Source organism: Leptodactylus fuscus, chromosome 7, assembly GCF_031893055.1.
Source record: "Leptodactylus fuscus isolate aLepFus1 chromosome 7, aLepFus1.hap2, whole genome shotgun sequence".
Classification (NCBI taxonomy): domain Eukaryota; kingdom Metazoa; phylum Chordata; class Amphibia; order Anura; family Leptodactylidae; genus Leptodactylus; species Leptodactylus fuscus.
The window spans coordinates 133864357-133890647 of NC_134271.1; the positions used below are offsets into that span (position 1 = coordinate 133864357).

The window sequence follows — 26291 nt, forward strand, 5'->3', positions numbered from 1 at the left end:
GGCAATGTCTGATTTATTTAGTTACAATTCAGATATTTGCTGGGATTTTGGTATCTATAGTATGTACATTAGCAGCAGTGATTAACATTACAGACTGATCACATTAGAATGATCTGCCTAATGCAACAGGAAATTACTTTGAGCTGCCAGGCGGTGCCAGACTTCCTTTCTATTTCAAAGCCTGCCCTGCGATTCACATGATTTGCTGAGCAGAACTTTTCTCCACTGCCCCTACCACCTCCTCCTTCCCCCTTCCCTGCTGTCTATCATACATCAATGTTATTTACTAAAGCTGAAATGATATAAAGTACTTGAAGGATGTAGATTATTTAATACACCACAGACTTTAGATTATATCATCAAATTGTACACAACATTGTGTATCAGCTTTATCTTGAATATCAGCAGATGTCTTCTTAAGGATTACACGGTTGCACTTTTTATATTGCTATATTCTATAACTTTCTCAAATATATATATATATATATATATATATATATATATATATATATATATAGTTGGGGGAAGATCAGAAGTAATGTCAGGAAATAGTAGTTGAGGCCTGTAGTGAACGTCCAGCAGATGTGGTTGGGAAACTTAGAATAAGTGAATGTTATCATGTCTGGCATAAACACGTCTGTACTAGAGATGAGCGAACACCAAAATGTTCAAAGTTCGAAATCCGATTCGAACAGTCGCTCACTGTTCAACTGTTTGAACGGGTTTCGAACCCCATTATAGTCTATGGGGAACATATACTCGTTAAGGGGGAAACCAAAATCCATCTCTGGAGGGTCACCAAGTCCACTATGACACCCCAGGAAATGATGCCAACACCTCTGGAATGACACTGGGACAGCAGGGGAAGCATGTCTGGGGGCATATAAGTCACTTTATTACATGGAAATCCCTGTCAGCTTGCGATTTTCGCTAGCTAACTTTTTCCAATAGGAATACATTGGCCAGCGCTGATTGGCCAGTTTACAGAATTCGGCCAATCAGCGCTGGCTTTGTCGGAGGAGGTGGAGTCTAAGGTCGGACCTGAATGGAGACTGGTGTGGAGCGATCTTAGACTCCGCCTCCTCCGGCAGAGCCAGCGCTGATTGGCCGAATTCCGTACTCTGGCCAATCAGCGCTGGCCAATGCATTCTATTAGCTTGATGAAGCAGTGTGTGCACAAGGGTTCAAGTGCACCCTCGTCTCTCCTACATCAGAGCCGAGGGTGCGCTTGAACCCTTGTGCAGCCTCGGCTCTGCTACATCAGAGCCGAGGGTGCGCTTGAACCCTTGTGCACACTCTGCTTCATCAAGCTAATAGAATGCATTGGCCAGCACTGATTGGCCAGAGTACGGAATTCGGCCAATCAGCGCTGGCCAATGCATCCCTATGGGAAAAAGTTTATCTCACAAAAATCACAATTACACACCCGATAGAGCCCCAAAAAGTTATTTTTAATAACATTCCCCCCTAAATAAAGGTTATCCCTAGCTATCCCTGCCTGTACAGCTATCCCTGTCTCATAGTCACAAAGTTCACATTCTCATATGACCCGGATTTGAAATCCACTATTCGTCTAAAATGGAGGTCACCTGATTTCGGCAGCCAATGACTTTTTTGATTTTTTTTTCAATGCTTCCGTTGTCGTAGTTCCTGTCCCACCTCCCCTGCGCTGTTATTGGTGCAAAAAAGCGCCAGGGAAGGTGGGAGGGGAATCACATTCTTTTGGAGTTTGCCACGTGATGTTCGATTTGAATCGAACACATCGAACACCCTGATATCCGATCGAACATGTGTTCGATAGAACACTGTTCGCTCATCTTTAGTCTGTACTAATATACAATGGTAATAATATAAGACCAGACAAGATACAGTATATCATTCAGGCTCTTCTTGCTGTCAATCTTCTATGTTTCTGAGAACCAGTCATATTCCCCCACCCCTCTCACCCACCCTTTCTTTTTGACTCATTGACCACCAGCCCAGATATTTTGCATCACCTTTCCCCTTCCTCTGATATTGATCAGCCACTCCTTCATGATATTATCATCATCGCTTCTTTTAACTCCCCCGGGTTTTTTTGTTATTTTTGCATCTACATTTTTTTATACAGCAAACAGAATAGTAGGGACCCTATATAATTTCAATTAGGCATTAAAGGGGTTGTCGCTAGGGTTGAGCCGATCTTGAGATTTCAAGATCGATTTTAAAATCCGATTTCCGATCATTTTCCAACCGATCTCAATCAAGAAATTTGCTCGATCGCCGATAGGAATCTGATCTTTTCCGATCCCGATCCTCAACCCTAGTCAATGCTTAGTAAACAATAGTTTCCCCTGACGAAACCTGTCAAGTACAGGTGAAACGCGCGTCGGGTCCCTTTACTGTTGGTATGTATGGAGGCTAATCTTGGATCATCTTATGTGGGCAGTCTCATAGCTATCTGTGGGTTATTACACTGATTATTTGTTGTTTTCATTTACAACACTTTATTATTGGACACTTTCAGTTTTAGCTATGGTTGAGCCCTTTGTACTATGATATTAGTGTTGCCATCCAGTGTACATCCTATGGCTGACAAGTTGGTATTTGTAGCATTGTCTACCCCTATATGATTTTGTTTTATGTTTGTTTATATATTTTGTATGTATATATGTTGCTACACCTTTTTAGGAGCACTCAATAAAAGTTAATTTTTATTCATATATTTTGTGTGGCTGGTTCACTTTGTTCCTAGTCAATGCTTCTCTATGGGAAAAGTCACTTTTAGAGTTAAGCCGATCTTGAGATAACCTCCAATCTCGATCCCCCTGGAAAAGATCGGGTTGGAATTCCGATCGCGATCGTGAAATTTACTCGATCGCCGATCGGAATCTGATCTGTTCTGATCTCGATCACTCAACCCTAGTTGTCGCACAAAGTCTGCAGGTTCTCTCTCCCGCTTCATAGTGAACCCAACACAGCCAATTGACTGAGGGCCCCAACCAATCATATCCACATTCAGCCTCACTGCTCTCAGGTTTTATGTGGAACTGGAGAAAGGTCCTGCAGACTTCATTTTGCAGGACACCCCCTTTAAGGATGCTTCTTCTATTGCCATAATATAACCATAAAGCCTTATGCACACTGGTGTTTTACGGAATTTACAAGCTGACACTTGTAGGTGCCATAGGATTATATTTAACTCTGTTATAAGTGAATGAAAAAAGGAAAACCCTAGTAAGGCTGAGGCCCCACGTTGCGCAAAAGCAGATTTTTTTTGCTGTGCTTTTTTGAACCAGATCCATTAGTGGATTGAGTAGAAGGGAGAAATATAAGAGACTCCTATATGTCTCCTATTCCTTTTGTAGCCATTTTTGACTTTGACTCACAGCTATGTTTTTCCACAGTGTCAGGCCTCAGCCTACAGCCTTTATTCTTTATCTTCTACTCTATTGCACAAGATGTGGCCTGGTCCAAAAACCATTCCAAATAAAGGTTTGTGCCTATTAGAGATGAGCGAACAGTGTTCTATCCAACTCATGTTCGATCGGATATTAGGCTGTTCGGCATGTTCGAATCGAATCGAACACCACGTGGTAAAGTGCGCCATTACTCGATTCCCCTCCCACCTTCCCTGGCGCCTTTTTTGCTCCAATAACAGCGCAGGGTAGGTGGGACAGGAACTACGACACCGGTGACGTTGAAAAAAGTAGGCAAAACCCATTGGCTGCCGAAAACAAGTGACCTCTGATTTAAAAGAACAGCGCCGCCCAGGTTCGCGTCATTCTGAGCTTGCAATTCACCGAGGACGGAGGTTTCCGTCCAGCTAGCTAGGGCTTAGATTCTGGGTAGGCAGGGACAGGCTAGGATAGGAAGGAGAAGACAACCAACAGCTCTTATAAGAGCTAAATTCCAGGGAGAAGCTTGTCAGTGTAACGTGGCACTGACGGGCTCAATCGCCGCAACCCAGCTTTCCCAGGATCCTGAATGGAATACACTGTCAGTGTATTCCCGTATACCCGATATATACCCCCGATACCCGTTCCAACGGTGTGCCCCCCCACCTTCACCCCAGAAATACCCTGCAAGTCCCCTAGCAATAGAATTGGGGCTATATACACCCACTATTTTTGCTACTGCCATATAGTGCCATTGTCTGACTGGGAATTCAAAGAATATATTGGGCTTACATATAACTTCAATTCCAGGGAGAAGCTTGTCAGTGTAACGTGGCACTGACGGGCTCAATCGCCGCAACCCAGCTTTCCCAGGATCCTGAATGGAACACACTGACAGTGTATTCCCGTATACCCCATATAGACCCCCAAATCCCCGTTCCAACGGTGTGCCCCCCCACCTTCACCTCAGAAATACCCTGCAAGTCCCCTAGCAATAGAATTGGGGCTATATACACCCACTATTTTTGCTACTGGTATACAGTGCCATTGTCTGACTGGGAATTCAAAGAATATATTGGGGTTATGTGCACCCACAATTTTTGCTACTGCTATACAGTGCCATTGTCTCACTGGGAATTCAAAGAATATATGGGGGTTACGTGCACCCACAATTTTTGCTACTGCTATACAGTGCCATTGTCTCACTGGGAATTCAAAGATTATATTGGGGTTACGTGCACCCACAATTTTTACTACTGGTATACAGTGCCATTGTCTCACTGGGAATTCAAAGAATATATGGGGGTTACGTGCACCCACAATTTTTGCTACTGCTATACAGTGCCATTGTCTCACTGGGAATTCAAAGAATATATTGGGGTTATGTGCACCCACAATTTTTACTACTGGTATACAGTGCCATTGTCTGACTGGGAATTCAAAGAATATATGGGGGTTACGTGCACCCACAATTTTTGCTACTGCTATACAGTGCCATTGTCTCACTGGGAATTCAAAGAATATATTGGGGTTATGTGCACCCACAATTTTTACTACTGGTATATAGTGCCATTGTCTGACTGGGAATTCAAAGAATATATGGGGGTTACGTGCACCCACAATTTTTGCTACTGCTATACAGTGCCATTGTCTCACTGGGAATTCAAAGAATATATTGGGGTTATGTGCACCCACAATTTTTACTACTGGTATATAGTGCCATTGTCTGACTGGGAATTCAAAGAATATATGGGGGTTACGTGCACCCACAATTTTTGCTACTGCTATACAGTGCCATTGTCTCACTGGAAATTCAAAGATTATATTGGGGTTATGTGCACCCACAATTTTTGCTACTGCTATACAGTGCCATTGTCTCACTGGAAATTCAAAGATTATATTGGGGTTACGTGCACCCACAATTTTTGCTACTGCTATACAGTGCCATTGTCTCACTGGGAATTCAAAGAATATATTGGGGTTATGTGCACCCACAATTTTTACTACTGCTATACAGTGCCATTGTCTCAATGGGAATTCAAAGAATATATGGGGGTTACGTGCACCCACAATTTTTGCTACTGCTATACAGTGCCATTGTCTCACTGGGAATTCAAAGAATATATGGGGGTTACGTGCACCCACAATTTTTGCTACTGCTATACAGTGCCATTGTCTCACTGGGAATTCAAAGAATATATTGGGGTTATGTGCACCCACAATTTTTACTACTGGTATATAGTGCCATTGTCTGACTGGGAATTCAAAGAATATATGGGGGTTACGTGCACCCACAATTTTTGCTACTGCTATACAGTGCCATTGTCTCACTGGGAATTCAAAGAATATATTGGGGTTATGTGCACCTACAATTTTTACTACTGGTATACAGTGCCATTGTCTGACTGGGAATTCAAAGAATTTATGGGGGTTACGTTCACCCACAATTTTTGCTACTGGTATATAGTGCCATTGTCTCACTGGGAATTCCACAAATAATTTGGGGATTCATTCACCCTACATCTCAGGCTCTTGCCATATTCACCCAGGTTGTCAGTGCTGCACCAGCTCGTTCCCAGACAGCTCGGCCCGAAAAACACGTTACCTATATAGAGGATTTGGACAATGAAGACAACATGTTCTAAATCTAATGTCTGCACCTTCTCCAGAATTAAAATAAAGGCAGCGTTTAACTTTCAAATAGCACTGCACAAAGGAAGAGCTTATCAGCTTGTCTCATGACATGCTACTGAAAAGTGTCATTTGTGTATCTTAATGTAAATATAGTTGTATAAGCTTTTTGGGTTTTAGGCACTGCCAAGTTATTTATTACCACCCGCTCCCTTATAATGAAGGCGACGCCAAAGTCACTGTGGGTGTTCAGAGCTCACAGCTTTGGTTGACATTTGTCTTGCTCTCTGTCGGTACCAGCTGTCTTTTTGGATACCGTAAAGTTATGTTGACTTTATTAACAGCTATAGAAGCTTTAGCCAGGTTGTGACAGTGTGTAACCCTAACAACACTAAGTGGGATACACATTAATAGTCAGTCTATGTACGCTAAACGTATCACTGAAGTAATTTTTTTTCCCTCTCCCCTAATATAAGAAAGGAACAGACATTAGACCTAGACCGGGGTTCGAGGCTTGTAAAAATCCAGTATTATTTGTTCTTCATGATGTGAAATATGTGTTGAAAAGCAACCCAAGATGAAGTCAGCCATGTGTGCCAGTGTGTTACTTGGCATGCCTTTGCTGGCCCCAACTGTAAGGGTCACTCTCCATTTCCTCCATTTTCCACTCCCCTTCACACCATTTGTGGTGAAGCAATGGGATGCACTGAAGTGCACCCTCTAGCCTTGTGTGGGATAGGGACATCAGATGCCACTCCAACCCCCTCGTCTTCCTCCGCCAGCCAACGGTGCGAAGATGAGAGGAGTGTGCTCTGAATGTTTTCTGCCTAGCAGAGGCTAGTTCTCACTTACGAAAATGGCCCCACTTTGACCTGTATATCAGGCACAATGGTGTAGGTTTCAAAGAAACATGGCACCAACAAGTTGGAAAACGTGGGCCATGCGTGGACCGTGTTTGAGTCTGGCAAGCTCCAGATCTGCTACCAGGTTCCAGCCATTATCACAGGCGCAAAAATGCCAGGCCCCAGGTGTAGCAGGGAAAAAAAAATGCCATCTCAGCCAGGATGGCATCCCTGACCTCGGAGGCACTGTGCTGTCTGTCCCCCAAGCTGATGAGCTTCAGCACCGCCTGCTGACGTCTCCCCACGCCAGTGTTTTAGCGTTTGCCGCTAGTAGCTGTGGTGGAGGTTGCAGCGTCGTAGGGTTTCAGTCTACTCCTGCCATGGCCTGGGAGAGGAGATAGGCCACCCCAGTTTGCACCCGGGGGGAACAGACTCCACCACATTCACCCTGCCTGTCATTAAAGATAAGCACTGCAGCATCCCTGACCACAGGCGCTTGTCCATGTGCCGGTGGTCAAGTGGACCTTGCAGGAAAGCGCAGAGCTCTGGGCCCGACTGATGTTATGGGACACATGCAGGCGCAAGGCAGGGACAGCACACCAAGAGAAGTAGTAACGGCTAGGCCCAGCATAGGGAGGTGCCCCAGCTGCCATCTGCTGACGAAAGGCCTGGGTCTCCAGAAGCATAAACAAACACCAACATCTCCAGGGCCACCAGTTTATCGATGAGGCTGTTAAAGGCTTGGGCATGGGGGTGGGTTGTGTTGTACTTCTGCCTGCAATGAAAAGCTTGGGAAATGTGGAGTGGCTGGGAAGAGGCGCATGATGGTGCAGGCCAAAAGGGCGCATGAGGGTGAACTCCCCAATGTGTCAGAGATAGGTGTGTAGGTGTCCTTGCATCATATACTTGCACCATATTTGGCTTTGGAAGTTAATTTTGTGCCAAAAAGTGGTTAAGACAGCGATCCCTCAGCTACTCCCGTTACACTGTCTATTGAAGTTACCATCTGTGGAAGTGGACCACCATTTCTAAGATCCCAAAGGAAGCAGGCAAGAGATGTGCAGTTCAGAAAAAAAGATGAGAAAATAAGTGTAGGCTGTAGAGCACAGAGGGATCGGAGAGGACAGAGCTGGTGTCGGCCAGGTATTCCCACAACATGCGCCTATACTTGTCCCTCCTGGTGACACTAGGCCCCTGAGTGGCAGTAATTTGTCCAGGGGGGCCATTAACGTGTTCCAGACCAAGGAATAAGTCTTCCAACAGGGTAGAGTTTTGCATGCCTTTGCTTCTACCCACTGTTTTTGCTGCTTAGCTTCCCTCCACATCTACACTGCTTTCATCCCTAAACATCACCCCAGTTTATGCCTTTGTTTCTACCCTGTTTTTTTTTGTTGAATTAGCTTCCCTCCACATCTACACTGCTTTAGCCCCTAAACATCACCCCAGTTTATGCCTTTGCTTCTACCCAGGTTTTTTGTTGATTTAGCTTCCCTCCACATCTACACTGCTTTAGCCCCTAGACATCACCCCTGTCCATGTGGGGTCGGTGGCCTCATCATCCACCAACTCCTCTTCCAATTGCGCACTGCCCCCTTACTGCAAACCGCACATGACCACAGCTTGCCTTGATGGCAACTGTGTCTCATGATCCCCACTTAGGTCCAGACAAGTCGGTGGTGGGTCCAAAATCCCAAAATTGGAAGGAAATGGCAGATGCTGCAGTATTTCTAACACCTGTTCCTGGTGCTCGGGCCTGGTCTGTGTTGTACCCTGCACCCTGCTTAACGCAGCTGCCATATCCGAAGTTGTGCTGAGCGCATGCTAATGTTTCGTGTCCAGTGCAATGGATGGGATGGGATTTCACATAAGTCTGCCACCCATGGCCACTCATGGTTGAGCAACTGAGGGAGTTGACTTTGACGAACCCGAGGGTTTTGGAGTTGGAACTACATCAAAGGTCTGTGCTGCTCACACACTTTGTTCAACACATGATATGTTTAGTGCCAGCAGTGTGGAGACGTCGCACAACAGCCGTTGTTCCAGCAGGTACAGGCGTTGTAGGAGTGCATAGAGGCTAGCAGCGGCAACTATACACTTTAAAAACTATCCGCACAAGCGCCACACTTTCACCAGTAGCTCAGGAACATTGGGGTACCTTTTTCAAAAGATTAGCAGCAATGAGTTAAAAACGTGGTCCAGGCATGGAATATGTTGCAGGCTGCCAAGCTACAGAGCCAATCCCAGGTTACGGCCATTATCACACATGACAACATGCCTGGGCCCAGGTGCAGTGGCAAAAACCACATTGCCGTCTCATCGAGGATGGCATGACTCACTTTGTAGGCAGTGTGCTGTCTGGCCCCCAAGCTGATGAGCTTCAGCACGGCCCGCTGACGTCTCCCCACACCAGTGTTGCAGCGTTTCCAGCTCGTAGCTGGGGTCAATTTAACAGCGGAGGAGGGTGGTGTTTCAGCCCTCCTCCCAGGAATGTTGTGTGGGGAGACAAGTCAGGCCACCACATTTTGCGACCCGGTCCACGCCTCAACTGACCCCTGTCCGCATGCACTTGTCCATTCGTAACTGGTCACATGGAACTTTAGGGCTAAGCGCTGAATTTAGGGACCGCCTCATGTTTGGGGGAAAGTGCTGGTGTGGACGGCACAGTGCGGTGGCGCAGTAGACACTCTGCCCAACAAGGGCAGAGTGTCCCCCAGCCGGGATTCCAACATCTCCTGGGCCAGATTTCTTGAGATGAGGCCGTTGAAGCCTTGGGCATGTGGGTGGGTTGCGCTGTACTTTAGCATGAAATGAAAGGCTTGGGAGATGGGGAGTTGCTGGGAAGAGGCGCATGATGGCGCGGGCAAAAGGAGAAATGTCAGGAAAAGGTGAGGATAAGGGTGAACTCCCCAAAGTGTCAGAGGCAGATGTGGAGGTGTCCTGGCTGCTGGTCTGGACTGCAGCGCCAGCCCTGTCAACAGTGGGAGAGGCAGTGGCCGCCAGGCCAAACGACGATTATCCTGCACTTGCTCTCACCCACTGAGCCCAGGGCTTGCCTTCCAAATGATGGCACCCGCAAGAGGTGGTGAGATTCCTCTCCGCAGATCTCCAAACCATCTTGGACTTGCAAATTGCACTAAATTTGTCATGTAACTGACATGTATATGATGAGTCTATCCATTGTCTGTTCATTTTGGTGAAAGTCAGCCTGTCAGCTGACAGACAGCTGTGCTTGTCAGTGATGATGTCACCGGCTGCTTGTACCCCCAGTTTTTGCTGCTTAGCTTGCCTCCACATCCACACTGCTTTTGCCCCTACACATCACCCCTATCCATGCCTGTGCCTCTAGCCATAAGTCTGCCACCCATGGAAACTCATGGTGCAGAAAGTGAGGGAGCTGACTCTGAGGAACCCTTGGGTTTTGTAGCTGGTACTCCATCAAAGGTCTCTGCTGCTCACACACCCTGCTGAACATACGGTATCTAGGGTTAGAGCGTGTGGTGACCTTGCACAACAGTAGGTGCTTCAGGCAGATGTAGGCCTTGCTGGAGTGTATTGCGGCTAGCTCCAGGTACTGTAGACTTGGGAAAGTGGGTGTCCAAGTGCCGCACTTTCACCCTTAGCTCAGCTAATTTGGGGTATGTTTTTAAAAATCATTGCACCACTACATTGAACACGTGGGCCAGGCATGGAACGTGTTGGAGGCTGGCAAGCTCCAGAGCCCTCCAACAAGACAAAAAAGCCTGGCCCCAGGGGCAGAGGGGATAAACAAATTGCCATCTCATCCAGGATGGCATCCCTGACCTCAGAGGCAGTGTGCTGTCCGTCTCCCAAGCTGATGAGCTTCAGCCCAGCCTGCTGACGTCTCCCCACACCAGTGTTGCAGCGTTTTCAGCTCGTAGCTGGGGTCAATCTAACAGCGGAGGAGGAGGAGGGTGGTGTTTCAGCCCTCCTCCCAGGAATGTTTTGTGGGGAGACAAGTCAGGAAAATTCTTGAAACGGGAGAGTTTTGCATCTTTGCCCTTGCTGCCTATGGACATCCCTTTGCCTCTAGCCACCATTTTACCTGCTTTGCTTGCCTCCACATCCACACTGCTTTTGCCCCTAGACATCACCCCAGTCCATGCCTTAGCTTGTACCCCCAGTTTTTCCTGCTTAGCTTGCCTCCACATCCACACTGCTTTTGCCCCTAGACATCACCCCAGTCCATGCCTTAGCTTGTACCCCCAGTTTTTCCTGCTTAGCTTGCCTCCACATCCACACTGCTTTTGCCCCTAGACATCACCCCAGTCCATGCCTTAGCTTGTACCCCCAGTTTTTCCTGCTTAGCTTGCCTCCACATCCACACTGCTTTTGCCCCTAGACATCACCCCAGTCCATGCCTTAGCTTGTACCCCCAGTTTTTCCTGCTTAGCTTGCCTCCACATCCACACTGCTTTTGCCCCTAGACATCATCCCTATCCATGCCTCTGCCCCTAGCCATAACTCTGCCACCCCTGGAAACTCATGGTGCAGAAACTTTGGGAGCTGACTTTGAGGAACCCTTGGGTTTTGTAGATGGAACTCCATCAAAGGTCTGTGCAGCTCACACACCCTGCTCAAGATATGGTATTGTAGGGTTTCAGCGTGTGTGAATGACGGACAACAGCCTGTGTTTGGACAGATGTAGGCCTTGCTAGAGTGTTTTTAGGCTAGCAGCGACTCCTGTGCACTTGCAAAAGTGGGCGCACAAGCACCGCATTTTCAACAGTAGCTTCGGTACATTTGGGTATGTTTTTAAAAAACTTTGCACCACTAGGTTAGACGTGGGCCAAACATGGAACGTGTTGGAGGCTGGCAAGCTCCAGAGCCGCTACCAGGTTCCAGCCATTATCACAGGCGTAAAAATGCCAGGCCCCAGGTGTAGCAGGGAAAAAAAATGCCATCTCAGCCAGGATGGCATCCCTGACCTCGGAGGCACTGTGCTGTCTGTCCCCAAAGCTGATGAGCTTCAGCACCGCCTGCTGACGTCTCCCCACACCAGTGTTTTAGCGTTTGCCGCTAGTAGCTGTGGTGGAGGTTGCAGCGTCGTAGGGTTTCAGTCTACTCCTGCCATGAATTTTGGCCTGGGAGAGGAGATAGGCCACCCCAGTTTGCACCCGGGGAACAGACTCCACCACATTCACCCTGCCTGTCATTAAAGATAAGCACTGCAGCATCCCTGACCACAGGCGCTTGTCCAAGTGTCGGTGGTCAAGTGGACCTTGCAGCAAAGCGCGGAACTAAGGGCCCACCTGATGTTGAGTGATACGTGCTGGTGCAAGGCGGGGACGCCACACCGGGAGAAGTTGAAGCGGCTAGGGATGGCATAGTGAGGTGCCACAGTTGCCATCAGGTCCGGAAAGGCGGGAGTTTCAACAAGCCGGAACGCCAACCTCTCCTGGGCCAGCAGTTTAGCGATGTTGGCGTTCTAGGCTTGCGTGGGTGGGTGGTTAGCGGTGTATTTCTGCCGGCGCTCCAATGTCTGAGAGATGGTGGGTTGTTGTAAAGAAGCGCCTGATGGTGCCTTTGATGGTGCAGGAGAAGGAGATAAGACAGAAACAGGGGAGGATGAGGGAGAAGTCAACAAAGTGGCGGAGGCAGATGAAGTGATGTCCTGGCTTGTCCTCTGGAGTGCATCGCCAGCACTGTGAGCAGAGGCAGTGGCATGAACGGCGGGCGACGTTTGTCCTGCCGTTGCTGCCTGCCACTGATTCCATTGCTTGGATTCCAAATGATGGTGCATTGAAGTGGTGGACAGGTTGCTCTTCTCAGGGCCCCTACTCGATTTCGAGAGGCAAATTGTGTAGACGACACTATATCTGTCCTCGGCGCATTCCTTGAAAAAACTCTACACCTTCAAGAAACGTGCCCTTGATGGGGGAGTTTTTCTGGGCTGGGTACAAAAGGGAACATCTTCGGACATTCCGGGTCTGGCCTGGCTTCGGCAAAGCAGCTGACCTCTGCCTCTGGACATGTCTCTGCCTCTAGCTACCCTTTTTGGTGCTGCACCTGCCTCAACATCCACACTACTTTCCCAGCTTGACATCCGCCTTGTCCAGGTGGGGTCGGTGTCCTCGTCGTCCACCACCTCCTCTTCCAACTCCTGTCTCGCCTCCTCCTCCTGCACAATGCGCATGTCAACTGGCTGCCCTGACAGCAACTGCGTCTCATCGTCGTCGATGAGGGTGGGTTGCTGGTCATCCGCCACCAAATCGACCGGAGATGGAATGGAGGAGACTCTAGTGTTTGAGCATCTGGACACAGATACTCGTCTGTTAGGTCCGTGGAATCGCGAAATGGAGGGGCAGGTTGCGGTACAGTCAAAGGAAGGGAGAACAGCTCTGGGGAGCAGGGACAGTTGGGGTTATTGTTCTGGGAAGATTGGGAATTTTGGGTGGAAGGAGGACAAGACTGTTGGGTAAGAGGAGGTAGAGGCTGACTGGCTGGTGGACAATGTGCTTTAAGCGTTATCCGACAGCCATTGCAAGACCTGTTCCTGGTTCTCGGGCCTACTAATCTTTGTACCATTCAGCCTAGTTAATGTGGAACTTTTGTGCAAAGCGCAGAACTTAGGGCCCGCCTGATGTTAAGGGACACACGCTGGTACAAGGCTCAACTCACCCTAAGTGCCAAAAACACTGCTGGTGCAAGGCTCTACTCATGCCAAGGGCCTCAATCTCTGCTGGTAGCTCAGCTTAAGGTCCTGTAACTTTGTTTGGAAGGGCTCATGTTAAGGGCTAGAAAAGTGAATTTTGGAAGGTCTTACCACATCACACACACACACACACACACACACACACACACACACACACACACACACACTCAAAATGACAGTTAAGGGTGAGGGCTTTTGGAATTCCCATTGCCTATTCCATTTGTGGTTGTCATGGGGAACGTGATTTAAAGGGGTGGTTGTTACTGTTTGTTGAGCTTAAATTGGGGTTTGTGTCCATCCATTTGGGGAGTAAAGAAGGTTTCCAGGTATTTTCCCACTTTGATAGAGGTTTTTTTGAATGTGTAAAGTGTGTAGTTGTTAGGCTGTGATGTTGGGGTAATAGAGGGTCTTTGGTGTGTTAGATGCCCCCAGACATGCTTCCCCTGCTGTCCCAGTGTCATTCCAGAGGTGTTGGCATCATTTCCTGGGGTGTCATAGTGGACTTGGTGACCCTCCAGACACGGATTTGGGTTTCCCCCTTAACGAGTATATGTTCCCCATAGACTATAATGGGGTTCGAAACCCGTTCGAACACACGAACAGTGAGCGGCTGTTCGAATCGAATTTCGAACCTCGAACATTTTAGTGTTCGCTCATCTCTAGTGCCTATCAAAAAATAAAAAAAAAACAGAAAAGAGGAGTAAAAACACACACACACTCCCATATGATTCCTTTTTATTTAGTAATTGTCAGTATTACTTCTGCAAATGTCTTTCCTCTATTTCTCCCATGAAAGCATTGTTGTGTCCATTAGCCCTAATGCAGCATTCATATTAAGGGAGCCTTCACACGGAGTAAACGCACGTGTATTTTTGCAAAATCAAAGTTTAAAAAAACACATGTAAAAATAAGACTCCCATTTACTTCAATGACATTTTGCAGGCGTATTTTTACATGTGTAAAAAATATCATTGAAGTCAATGGGAGTCTTATTTTTACACGTGTATTTTACACAAATACACGCGCGTTTACTCTGTGTGAAGGCTCCCTAAGTGAGATTTCTAAATCCTCATTCACATAAATTTTCATGACTTTAGCACCATTTTTCCGGTGATCGCCGGCGCCTGGAGCAAGCTCCAGGGCTGACGTCACATTGCCATGACAGCCAGGAGCCTTGTTAAAGGCTCCTGGCCGGTGTGCAATCTCTTTCTTTTGCAGGCTGGTCTATGCAGCCTGCAAAAGAAATGATGATTTTTTTTTGCAATGCATTGCAATGTATTAGCATTGTAATGCATTGCATTTGTGATCAGACCCCCTGGGGTTCAGCACCCCTAGGGGGTCTAATAAATTCCAAAAAAAAAAAACAGGCAAATCACATTAGAATGACCTGCCTGAAATGTTAACTCAAGAAATAAAGCAGGAAATTACTTTGAATTTCCAGGCAGTCCCTGGAAACTACCTGTAAAAATATTGGTCTCTGCGCCAATCGGAACCGGAACACCAGTCTTAATAAATCTGCCACTCTGTATACAATGTAAGAGTTGCTTCTATGCAGACTCTAACAGACAGGATGAGGAAATAGAATTTCTGATCTTCAATAAACTATTATTCACCAGTTACATGTTAGGGTAGTTACCTGTATGCCCGGACACATGGCAGGTTTATTGCTATGCAGTTTGCCTATGGATGAACTAACCCAAAGGCATGTAAGCAAAATGTGCTGTATACTAGAAGAGCGTATGAGTTCCTATCCTTTACAATAATATCAAAAACACAAATTCCCTGAGTGGAAGTGCATCACGTTTTTTTCTGAAAAATTTCTTGTGCAGACTTTTTGCTTCCATTATACCTATGCGGAAAACGCCAGCGTTTCCGCAGGTATAATTGACATGCTGCATGTTTTTGAAAACGTGGGGCGACCAGCTAAATTACTTTGTGACTTATTTTAATACAATTTGTCATGTTATAATTAGAGATGAGCGAGTAGTATTCGATTGAGTAGATATTCGATCGACTACTACGGTATTCGAAATACTCGTACTCGATCGAATACTACTTGCTATTTGAATGGAAAAATTCGATGCAGAACCAGCGTTGATTGGCAGAATGCTATACAGTCGGCTAATCAACGCTGGTTCTTCTCCTACCTTTAGAAGTCTTCGCCGCGCAGCATCCCCGCGGCGTCTTCCAGCTCTGAATTCTCTCTGCCAGGCATCGGGCATCGGTTTGATGCCTGGCAGAGTGAATTCAGAGCCGGAAGACGCCGCGGGGACACTGCGCAGAGAAGACTTCTCGGAGAATCCAGCCCGACCCTCACTCGTGGACTTGGTAAGTTCAATTTGATCGAATGTTGCCTACCCATGAAACGAACATTTTTCCCCCATAGACTATAATAGGGTTCGATATTCGATTCGAGTAGTTGAATATTGCGGGGCTACTCGAAACAAATATCGAATATCGAGTATTTAAATACTTGCTCATCTCTAGTTATAATACATAAACTATCATATTTAAAGAATTTAAGCAAAAATAAAATGTGCTAATTAACTAAATATAAAAATCTAGATTAAATGTGAGATGTTTTCAAAAATAATCTACAATTCAAAGATAATAATTTGGGCAATTTTCAAGATAAACACCATAACTTTACATTTTATTAAATGCATTTTATATTATGCTGTATGTCTTTCTTCTAGTAACTTTTATGCAATTTTTTTTTCGGTGCGTACAGTTTACCAAGTTCCATGGGGGAAAAAGTTTCAGCAAATATCTAAGTATAACACAATCTTTTAAAACTTTCCCGTCCTACTGTTTTAAAATGACTTTGAAGCAATTTATCTGTTTTATATGATTTATAGATAGTGACTAGAGATGAGCGAACAGTAAAATGTCCGAGGTTCGATATTCGTTTCGAGTAGCCCCTCAATATTCGACTACTCGAATCGAATATCGAACCCTATTATAGTCTATGGGGAGAAAATGCTCGTTTCAGGGGTAGGCAACATTTGATCAAATTACACTTACCAAGTCCACGAGTGAGGGTCGGGCTGGATCCTCCGAGCAGTGTTCTCTTTGCAGGGTCCCTGCGGCGTCTTCCGGCTCTTCATTCACTCTGCCAGGCATCGGGCCTGGGCTTAGCCGACTGCGCATGTCCGCACTACAAGCGATGCCTGGCAGAGTGAATTCAGAGCCGGAAGACGCTGGGGGGAAGCTGCACGGAGAAGACTTCTAAAGATAGGAGAAGAACCAGCGTTGATTGGCCGACTGTATAGCATTCGGCCAAACAATGCTGGTTCTGCATCAAACTTTTACATTCGAACAGCGAGTGATACTTGATCGTGTACGAGTATTTCGAATACCGTAGTATTCGATCGAATACCTACTCGATTGAGTACTACTCGCTCATCTCTAATAGTGACGATTTTCACTATAGAACATTAAGTTGAGTTACCAAAACTGAAATATTTGAGATATTACACTACGTAGATTTTTTTAGTATGCCACAGACTTTAGGTGAAATCATTGAATTGTACCGTATATACTCGAGTATAAGCCAAATTTTTCAGCCCAGTTTTTGTGCTGAAAAAGCCCCTCTCGGCTTATACTCGAGTCAGCAAAAAAAAAAAAAAAAAAAAAAAAAAAAAAAAAAAAAAAAAATATATATATATATATATATATATATATATATATATATATATATATATATATATATACAGTCCTATGAAAAAGTTTGGGCACCCCATATTAATCTTAATCATTTTTAGTTCTAAATATTTTGGTATTTGCAACAGCCATTTCAGTTTGATATATCTAATAACTGATGGACACAGTAATATTTCAGGATTGAAATGAGGTTTATTGTACTAACAGAAAATGTGCAATATGCATTAAACCAAAATTTGACCGGTGCAAAAGTATGGGCACCTCAACAGAAAAGTGACATTAATATTTAGTAGATCCTCCTTTTGCAAAGATAACAGCCTCTAGTCGCTTCCTGTAGCTTTTAATCAGTTCCTGGATCCTGGATAAAGGTATTTTGGACAAACAATTCAAGTTCAGTTAAGTTAGATGGTCGCCGAGCATGGACAGCCCGCTTCAAATCATCCCACAGATGTTCAATGATATTCAGGTCTGGGGACTGGGATGGCCATTCCAGAACATTGTAATTGTTCCTCTGCATGAATTCCTGAGGATTTGGAGCGGTGTTTTGGATCATTGTCTTGCTGAAATATCCATCCCCGGCGTAACTTCAACTTCGTCACTGATTCTTGAACATTATTCTCAAGAATCTGCTGATACTGAGTGGAATCCATGCGACCCTCAACTTTAACAAGATTCCCGATGCCGGCATTGGCCACACAGCCCCAAAGCATGATGGAACCTCCACCAAATTTTACAGTGGGTAGCATGTGTTTTTCTTGGAATGCTGTTTCTTTTTGGACGCCATGCATAACGCCTTTTTTTATAACCAAACAACTCAATTTTTGTTTCCAAAATGAAGCTGCCTTGTCCAAATGTGCTTTTTCATACCTCAGGCAACTCTATTTGTGGCGTACGTGCAGAAACGGCTTCTTTCTCATCACTCTCCCATACAGCTTCTATTTGTGCAAAGTGCGCTGTATAGTTGACCGATGCACAGTGACACCATCTGCAGCAAGATGATGCTGCAGCTCTTTGGAGGTGGTCTGTGGATTGTCCTTGACTGTTCTCACCATTCTTCTTCTCTGCCTTTCTGATATTTTTCTTGGCCTGCCACTTCTGGGTTTAACAAGAACTGTCCCTGTGGTCTTCCATTTCGTTACTATGTTCCTCACAGTGGAAACTGACAGGTTAAATCTCTGAGACAACGTTTTGTATCCTTCCCCTGAACAACTATGTTGAACAATCTTTGTTTTCAGATCATTTGAGAGCGGGCTGTCCATGTTCGGCGACCATCAAACTTAACTGAACTGGAATTGTTTTGTAGAAAGAAATGGTCCAAAATACCTTTATCCAGGATCCAGGGACTGATTAAAAGCTACAGGAAGCGACTAGAGGCTGTTATCTTTGCATAAGGAGGATGTAGTAAATATTAATGTCACTTTTCTGTTGAGGTGCCCATACTTTTGCACCGGTCAAATTTTGGTTTAATGCATATTGCACATTTTCTGTTAGTACTATAAACCTCATTTCAATCCTGAAATATTACTGTGTCCATCAGTTATTAGATATATCAAACTGAAATGGCTGTTGCAAACACCAAAATATTTAGAACTAAAAATGATTAAGATTAATAGGGGTGCCCAAACTTTTTCATAGGACTGTATATATATATATATATATATATATATATATATATATATATATTTTTTTTTTTTTTTTAAGAAGGGGGGGTGTTTATGACCAGCCGCAATATCAATGTATAGAATCTCCCATAAAATAGTGCAAAAAAAAGAAAATTTAAAAAAAAATAAATAAGTAAAATAAAAGTTGTAAATCCCTCCTTTCCCTAGAATACATATAAAAGTAGAAAATTACTGTGAAACACATACACATTGGGTATCCCTGTGTCTGACAGTGCCTGTTTTACTGAATATAGGGTATCTGCAGTGCTCCTGTTCCGTCGGGAAGGGGTTAATAGGAGCACTGCAGATACCCTATATTCAGCCAGACTGAATTCCAAGTGGGGGAAGAAAATCCCAGTCCTCAAGCTCAGGGAAGGGGCAGACAGACAACCAAAACACCCCCTCCCCTTTCCCAGCACCCAGCATCTACTGCACCCAAAATCTCCGACCATTTTAATTTTTGAAATTTTCCAGTAGCTGCTGCATTTCCCCCCCTCAGCTTATACTCGAGTCAATAAGTTTTCCCAGTTTTTTGTGGTAAAATTAGGGGCCTCGGCTTATATTTGGGTCGGCTTATACTCGAGTATATACGGTACTTATAAAATCTAAGCTTTGTGCATCCTATATACTGTAGGCGTTTTTTTAACCATTTTATATTCTTATATTTTATATTCCTATGTTCTGTAACTGCTTACTGAATAGATATAGATATTTATAGATCATACGCATTTCCATCCTAAAACCAGAGAACGATTACAAAGTCAGGCTACAAAAATGGTGAAGTGTGTGATACATAAAAGAGAATAGACTTCCAGCAGATGTAGTTGGGAATTATACAGTAAGTGAGTGTAAGTATGCCTGGGATAACACATGTCTATCCTAAGATAAAACTGTAATAATATAAGGGCAGACAAGATGGACCATGGGGTGTTTTTAAGCTGTCAATCTTCTATGTTTCTCAGCACCACCTGCCCACATCCCCCCACCCACCCACCCTTTCTTTTTGACTCACTGGCCACCAGCCCATCTATACTGTGACATCTTTCCTCTTCCCCTTCCTCTGATACTGATCAGCCCCTCCTTCATGATATTATCATCATGACTTCTTGTAACTCCTTTTATGTACTTTTTCACTTACATTATATATTATTTTTACATGACTAGTTTATGCATCGAACATACCAGACGCTATATAATGGCGGTTATACTATATGATCTCAGTTCGGTATTAAGGGTAATTCTTCTGTTGCTGTAATATAACCATACTGCAATGTAGAGCCTCATTTACATTGCTATTTTATGGAGTTGTGTTCTAAAGATGTGTAATATACAATGTGGGAGTTCTATCAACTCGTAACATGATCAAACAAATACATTGAATGTCATGGCCATGTCTTTTCAGCTTAGTAGATTTAATAGCAATTTGATTGTTGCTATAGAGGCTGTGACATTACATGTATCATGCAGTATTTGAGTAAATTTACACTGAGGGGTTAAGATTAGAGATGAGTGAATGGTGTTTGATACAATTTGTATTCAATTGAATATCAGGCATCAAATACACTAAAAATTTGTATCGCCTCCCACCTTCCCTGGCACTTTTTTTGCACCAATAACTGCGCAGGGGAGGTGGGACAGGAGCTATGACAATGTAGGCATCGAAAAAAAAACGGAAAAAGTAATGGCTGGCTAATTCAGGTGACCTCCACTTTATACGAATGGTGGATTTCAGATTCGGTTCATATGAGACTGTGAACTATGTGACTGTGAGACAGGGATAGATGTACGGGAAGGATTAGCTACGGATTACCTTTATATAGGTAGGAATGTTACTCAAACAGCTCTTTGGGGCTCTATCTCGTGGCAGCCCATTATATGCTAGTCGGGATCCCTGTCAGCTTGCGTTATGCGGGAGCTGACTTTTTCTCATAGGAATGCATTGACCGGTGTTGATTGGCCGAATGCCATACAGTGTACAGCATTCAGCCAATCAACGCTGGTTCTGCCGGAGGCTCGTCTGTGAGGACACGGAGTCTAAGATTGGTCCACAGCAGTCTCCATTGTGGTCCGATCTCAGGTATACTAGAGTTGACACAGCTTTGCTACATCAGACCACAATGGAGACTGCTGTGGACTGATCTTAGACTCCGCCTCCTCACAGACGAGCCTCCGGCAGAACCAGCATTAATTGGCCGAATGCTGTACACTGTATGGCATTCGGCCAATCAACGCTGGTCAATGCATTCCTATAGGAAAAAGTCAGGTCCCATATTATTAGTGGCATAATGCTGTCCCAGTTGCACTCCAGGGTGTTGGCATCATTTCCTGAGGTGTCATAGTCGACTTGGTGACCCTCCTGAGTTGAATAGTGGTTTCCCCTGAAACAAAGCTTTTTTCCCCATAGACTATAATGGGATTTGATATTCGTTCGAATAGTCGAATATTGAGGGGCTATTCGAAACGAATATCGAATATTGAATATTTCACTGTTCGCTCATCTCTAGTTAAGATTTTTACAGTATGAGAACAACTTTTAGTAATGTTCGGAAGCTATGAAGATTCACAATATAGCAGTAAATAACTATCACTATTGGTGGAATTCCATCTGTTATCACTTTTTTCACTACTCTCTTCTCTGATTCTTCATCATATTCTGTTACATAGTTACACAGTTAGCAAGGTTGAATTAATACACAGATTCATCAAATTAAATTTAATCCTATAGCATTGTTCCAGAGGAAAGTAAATACCCCTCTGAAGTGGATATCAAGAGGAAAGTAAATACCCCTCTGAAGTGGATATCAAATCGGGGGAAAAATTCTTTCCTGACTCCAGATTTATCAACCAGAATAGGTTCTTGGATTCAGCCTTCATCTCCAAAATTATAGCTCCTATAATTTATAGCTAGGTGAATTATAACCCTCAATATGTGTTCATGTTAACAAATCATCATCATCCTCCTTACGGCTACAGCCCCACATAGTGAGCCTCAGCCATAAAGCGATCTGACGACTTTCTGCTTCTAGTAGACCTATAGAGAAAATCCCAGGATTTCCACTCGCATTTTTGAAATCTTAATATTCCGTTGCAGATATTTTTCTGCAATGTGTGGATGGGATTAGCCAGAATTAGCCATCCACTTTGCAGGTATTGTAAAACTCTGCGGTTTGTGCCTTGAAGTATCTTCTGCGGGCAAATCGTAGCATTATATACAGTCTGTCTGTACTACTGTACTAAGTGCCTTCCTTTAATCCTGGACCATTTCGCAATCCGCAGACACTGACACATGTGGCATACTGAATACAACTGACTGCATTCTGTTCTATGGAATAGTTGAGCGTCTCAGGACCCACATGGTTTATACTTTAATCCCAAAACATGTTTGTTTTTTGTTTTGTTTTTTAAACAAAACATCGAGCTGTGGTGCAGAATTGTCCATTGTGAAGTCCTGAGTAGTATTTTTGTGAGATTCAGAAAACATATAGGTACAGGGGTATAATATGATTTATGGTATGTATGTGTAGATGTAGCAGTCATTAACATTACAGACAGGTCACATCAGACTGATCCACCTACAATGTTAACTCATTCAGCAGGAAATGATTTAGAGATGTCAGGCAGTCTCTGACTTCCTTTGCATCTCAGGGTCCACCCAGCAATCCACATGATTTGCCGAATGGCACCTTCCTTATTTGTCCCCTCCCACTTCCTCTTCCCACCTTCCCTATCCCCTCCTCTTCCCTCCTTCCCTATCCCCTCCTCTTCCCTCCTTCCCTATCCCCTCCTCTTCCCTCCTTCCCTCCCCCTCCTCTTCCCTCCTTTCCTATCCCCTCCTCTTCCCTCCTCACTTGCCCCTCCTCTCCCCCCCTTACCTCCCCCTGCTTTGGTGATGATGGAGGAAATAGTGACTATTTCCTTAATAGAATGTGAACTGAAATGAGATTAAGTATGTTAGATCTTACAGGATGTATATTCATTTCACATACCACAGACTTTAGATCTAAACCTTGTCTATCAGTTTCATCTTGAACATCTGCAGGTGTCTTTTTAACCATTTCACAATCACATATTAATATATTACTCTATTGTATCACTGCTTACTGAATGTGTATAGATATTTATGGATCACATGCAGCATTTCCATCCTGAAATTAGAACTAGAACTGGTGCAAAGTCAGGATACAAAAATGGTGGAGGGTCAGATGCATAAAACATATCAGAGCTTAATCTGTATAGCCTGGAGGAAAGAAAGGAAAGGGGGACATCATGGAAATCTGAGATTAGTTGGGGGACCATCAGAAGTGGAAATATTATTTTCAATAAAGGAGTAGTTAAAGGGATTGTCCAGGCGAAAATAGACAACCCATTTAAGTCTAAAATCAACCAGGGGCCCATAAGCACTGGTATCAATATTGAGATTGCAGCTTCCATCTGGCCTATAAACCAAGGAGACCCACAGATTACCCTAACCACACTAAGGTGGATTAAACACCCATAACCATCCCTATCAAGAATTCGCTGTAGGGATGAGGTAGGGGGCCCCAGACAAAAGATTGCACCGGGGCCAACAAGACTTTAGTTACGCCACTGCAGCTAGCTATCTGCATATAGATCTATTTCAGGTAGAGAACAGGATAGTTGGATGGCTTACATGGGAATTCACCTAAAGTAAGCAATTATCTTTCTACCCAATCTCTTCACAGCCCCTTTAACTTCCTTATTCCTAAAACTGTAAATGACTGGATTTAACATAGGAGTAAAAATGTTGTAAAAGACACAAAACAATTTATCGTTTTCTAAAGAGTAGGCAGATGTCGGTCTGAGATACATAAAGAGTATGGTTCCGAAGAAGATACAAACCACTAATAAGTGGGAAGTGCACGTGGAGAAAGCTTTACTTTTTCCTTTACTTGTATTGATTTGTAATATGGATGAAATAATAAAGATGTAAGAAATTAAGGTCAATAAAAAACATCCACCAGCCACGGATCCTCCAAAAATAAAAATTTCCAGAATGTTTTTGTGAGTGTCCGTAGAAGACACTTGGAGAAGTGGTGGGATGTCGCAGAAGAAATGGTTGATAATATTGGACGAACAGAAAAAGAGGCTCAACGTAAGAAACGTATGAGAACACGAGAATAACATACCACCAATCCAGCAACTGAGAGCCATCTTTACGCAAACCGAGGCATTCATGAGGTGCGAATATCTGAGAGGCTGACAAATGGCCACGTATCGGTCAACGCTCATGATGGCCAATAGAAAACACTCAGAGCTTCCCAAAAAATGAAAGAAATATAACTGCGTAAAGCAACCGGTGTAACTAATCGACGTATTGTTGGTGTAAATGTTTCGTAACATATTGGGTACCGTGACAGAGGTGAAGGAGATATCCAAGAGAGAGAGGTTACAAAGGAAGAAGTACATGGGGGTGGACAGCTCATGGTCGGTTCTTGTCAGGAGGACAAGTATGGAGTTTCCCAGTAGTGTGGCCCCATAAACTATGGAAAAAATTATGAAAATTTTTGCTTTAATGTCACGATTTTTGGAAAGACCTTCCAGAATGAATTGTATTACTTCGGTGTTATTTTTACAAGCCATCAAAATCATATTTGTATGGAAGAAAGTGATGAAATATTATTTTATTCAAAAATATAATATTAGATCAAGAGTGATACGAAGATAGTTGTTTTTTTCCAGATTTAAGACTGTTTTAGTGTGAGACCAGATTGTCTTTCAGACAGAGATGTCAATATATACGCAAGCAATACAGCTTAAATATTCATGACTGTATGTTTTATATATATTTTGCTGCTTTAAAAAAAAAGTTTTTTTTTTTACATCTGCAAGCCTCCGTCACAGATTCTGTTGCTTTTGATGGTAACAAATAGCAGTCCGAGCATCTGAACCACATTGCAAGTGTCAAATAAGCAGGTACAATAATATTGCTGGAATTGTTTTATTTCCTGAAAAACACAAGGAAAATGTTTTTCTCGTACCGTGTTAGCCAGTGGGTTGGAAATATATTAAAAAAAAAACAAAAAAAAACAAAACTTGATAGTCTTCAGTAGTTGATACCTTTTTAATGGCTAACTCATAATGATGACAGATTACAACGTTTCGGAACCTCTCGGGTCCTTTCTCAAGTAAAGTTTACTTGAGAAAGGACCCGAGAGGTTCCGAAACGTTGTAATCTGTCATCATTATGAGTTAGCCATTAAAAAGGTATCAACTACTGAAGACTATCAAGTTTTTTTGTTTTTCTGAAAAACACAGGGAAAGTACCAATTCCAACACATTTTTCAAGTAGGTCCCCATTTGCTTTTACTACAGTTGAGTTGAAGTACTCAGAAGACACATGGACTTTTGGGGCCTTAAACTTGCCTGTTTTTTTCCTATATAATATCTGCTGTAGGTGAAATTAGATTGCAAGGGGATAGATTGGAGTGAAAAATTGTGAAGGGGGTGTATAAAGGAGGTGCTGGTGTTAAGCAGACATAGTAAGATGGGTCAACAATAAGTCACGTGGTAACCGGGAATATTCATAAGAGTAGTCAGAGAGGCAACGGGCAAAACAGATCAAAATGCAAGAACACATAGTATCCCAGTGCATAGTCCATTATCTCGTCTGTAATCTTAAAAGTTGGCTTTGGTAAGGTAGATCCTCCAAAGACCTCCTACTCCGCTCTGCTCTCATCCGCTCCTCACAAAACTACATCCAAGATTTCTCCCATACATTCTCCACAGTTTGCAACTCCTTCCCAGACACAGAAGACTGACCCCCACAATCACAGGCTTCAAGAAGGCTCTGAAGACTCACCTATTCAGGAAGGCCTACAACCTTGGCACCATGGCATTAATATAATAATTTACAACACCAATTTTTTTCTTTTGTTTTTCTTTGAATTTTGTAATGGCAACATCCAAGCTACACATTGAAAGAAAAAAAATTGAATTTTGTTGAAAAATGAGTGTGTACCTGTTATTTCCAATCATCCATACCTCCCTGCCTAACCCCGTATATGTGTATGTATACATTTTCACATTTAAATCCACCTAAAAAGGACACGAGTCAAAAGCAAACTGCATGCAGCCCTATACAGTACAGATTTAGGATACCGTATCATTCTAAAAGTAAAATATGCCTTCAGCTTCTGTATAAAATGGCGGAGACAAACCTGTTTTACATAAGTCTACAACCTGTTTCTAAATGATGCAGCTTTCTCATTGTTATGTGATATATTCAGCTGTAATTTATATGATTTAATAACCTCCAAGGATTTTTATTCATAATTGTTTGCAATACACGAGGCATCGAGGGATTTTTCTTGATATTTGTCTCTGTTTATGATAAGGGTTTCCCATGATAATAACCATATCCAAGTGTGTCGACAATTAAAAGCAAAATATTTTAGCAAGTATAAATAATTTTTTTCAAGCCTTC

At 43.7% G+C, this 26291-nt stretch overlaps 2 protein-coding genes across 2 annotated transcripts in view; both read right to left on the bottom strand.

Moving 5' to 3' along the window:
• The window catches only part of LOC142214524 (scavenger receptor cysteine-rich type 1 protein M130-like), a 134943-nt gene extending 112041 nt beyond the window's left edge, over window positions 1-22902 (bottom strand). The window contains exons 1-2 of the mRNA XM_075283473.1: window positions 22841-22902; window positions 22720-22778 (exon numbers count right to left, since the gene is read on the bottom strand). Coding sequence (XP_075139574.1) covers window positions 22720-22778; window positions 22841-22902 — 121 coding nt within the window. The remainder of the gene's footprint in view (window positions 1-22719; window positions 22779-22840) is intronic.
• Window positions 22903-23506: 604 nt separating this feature from the next.
• LOC142214525 (olfactory receptor 5AP2-like) lies at window positions 23507-24448 on the bottom strand. The gene has a single exon (XM_075283474.1). It carries the CDS (start codon window positions 24446-24448, stop codon window positions 23507-23509), a length of 942 nt encoding a protein of 313 aa, XP_075139575.1.
• Window positions 24449-26291: the final 1843 nt, after the last annotated feature.

What these genes read in the sequence shown, in the direction of transcription:
- LOC142214525 (XM_075283474.1), bottom strand. Translation starts at nt 24,448, where the DNA reads ATGGCTTGTAAAAATAACACCGAAGTAATACAATTCATTCTGGAAGGT.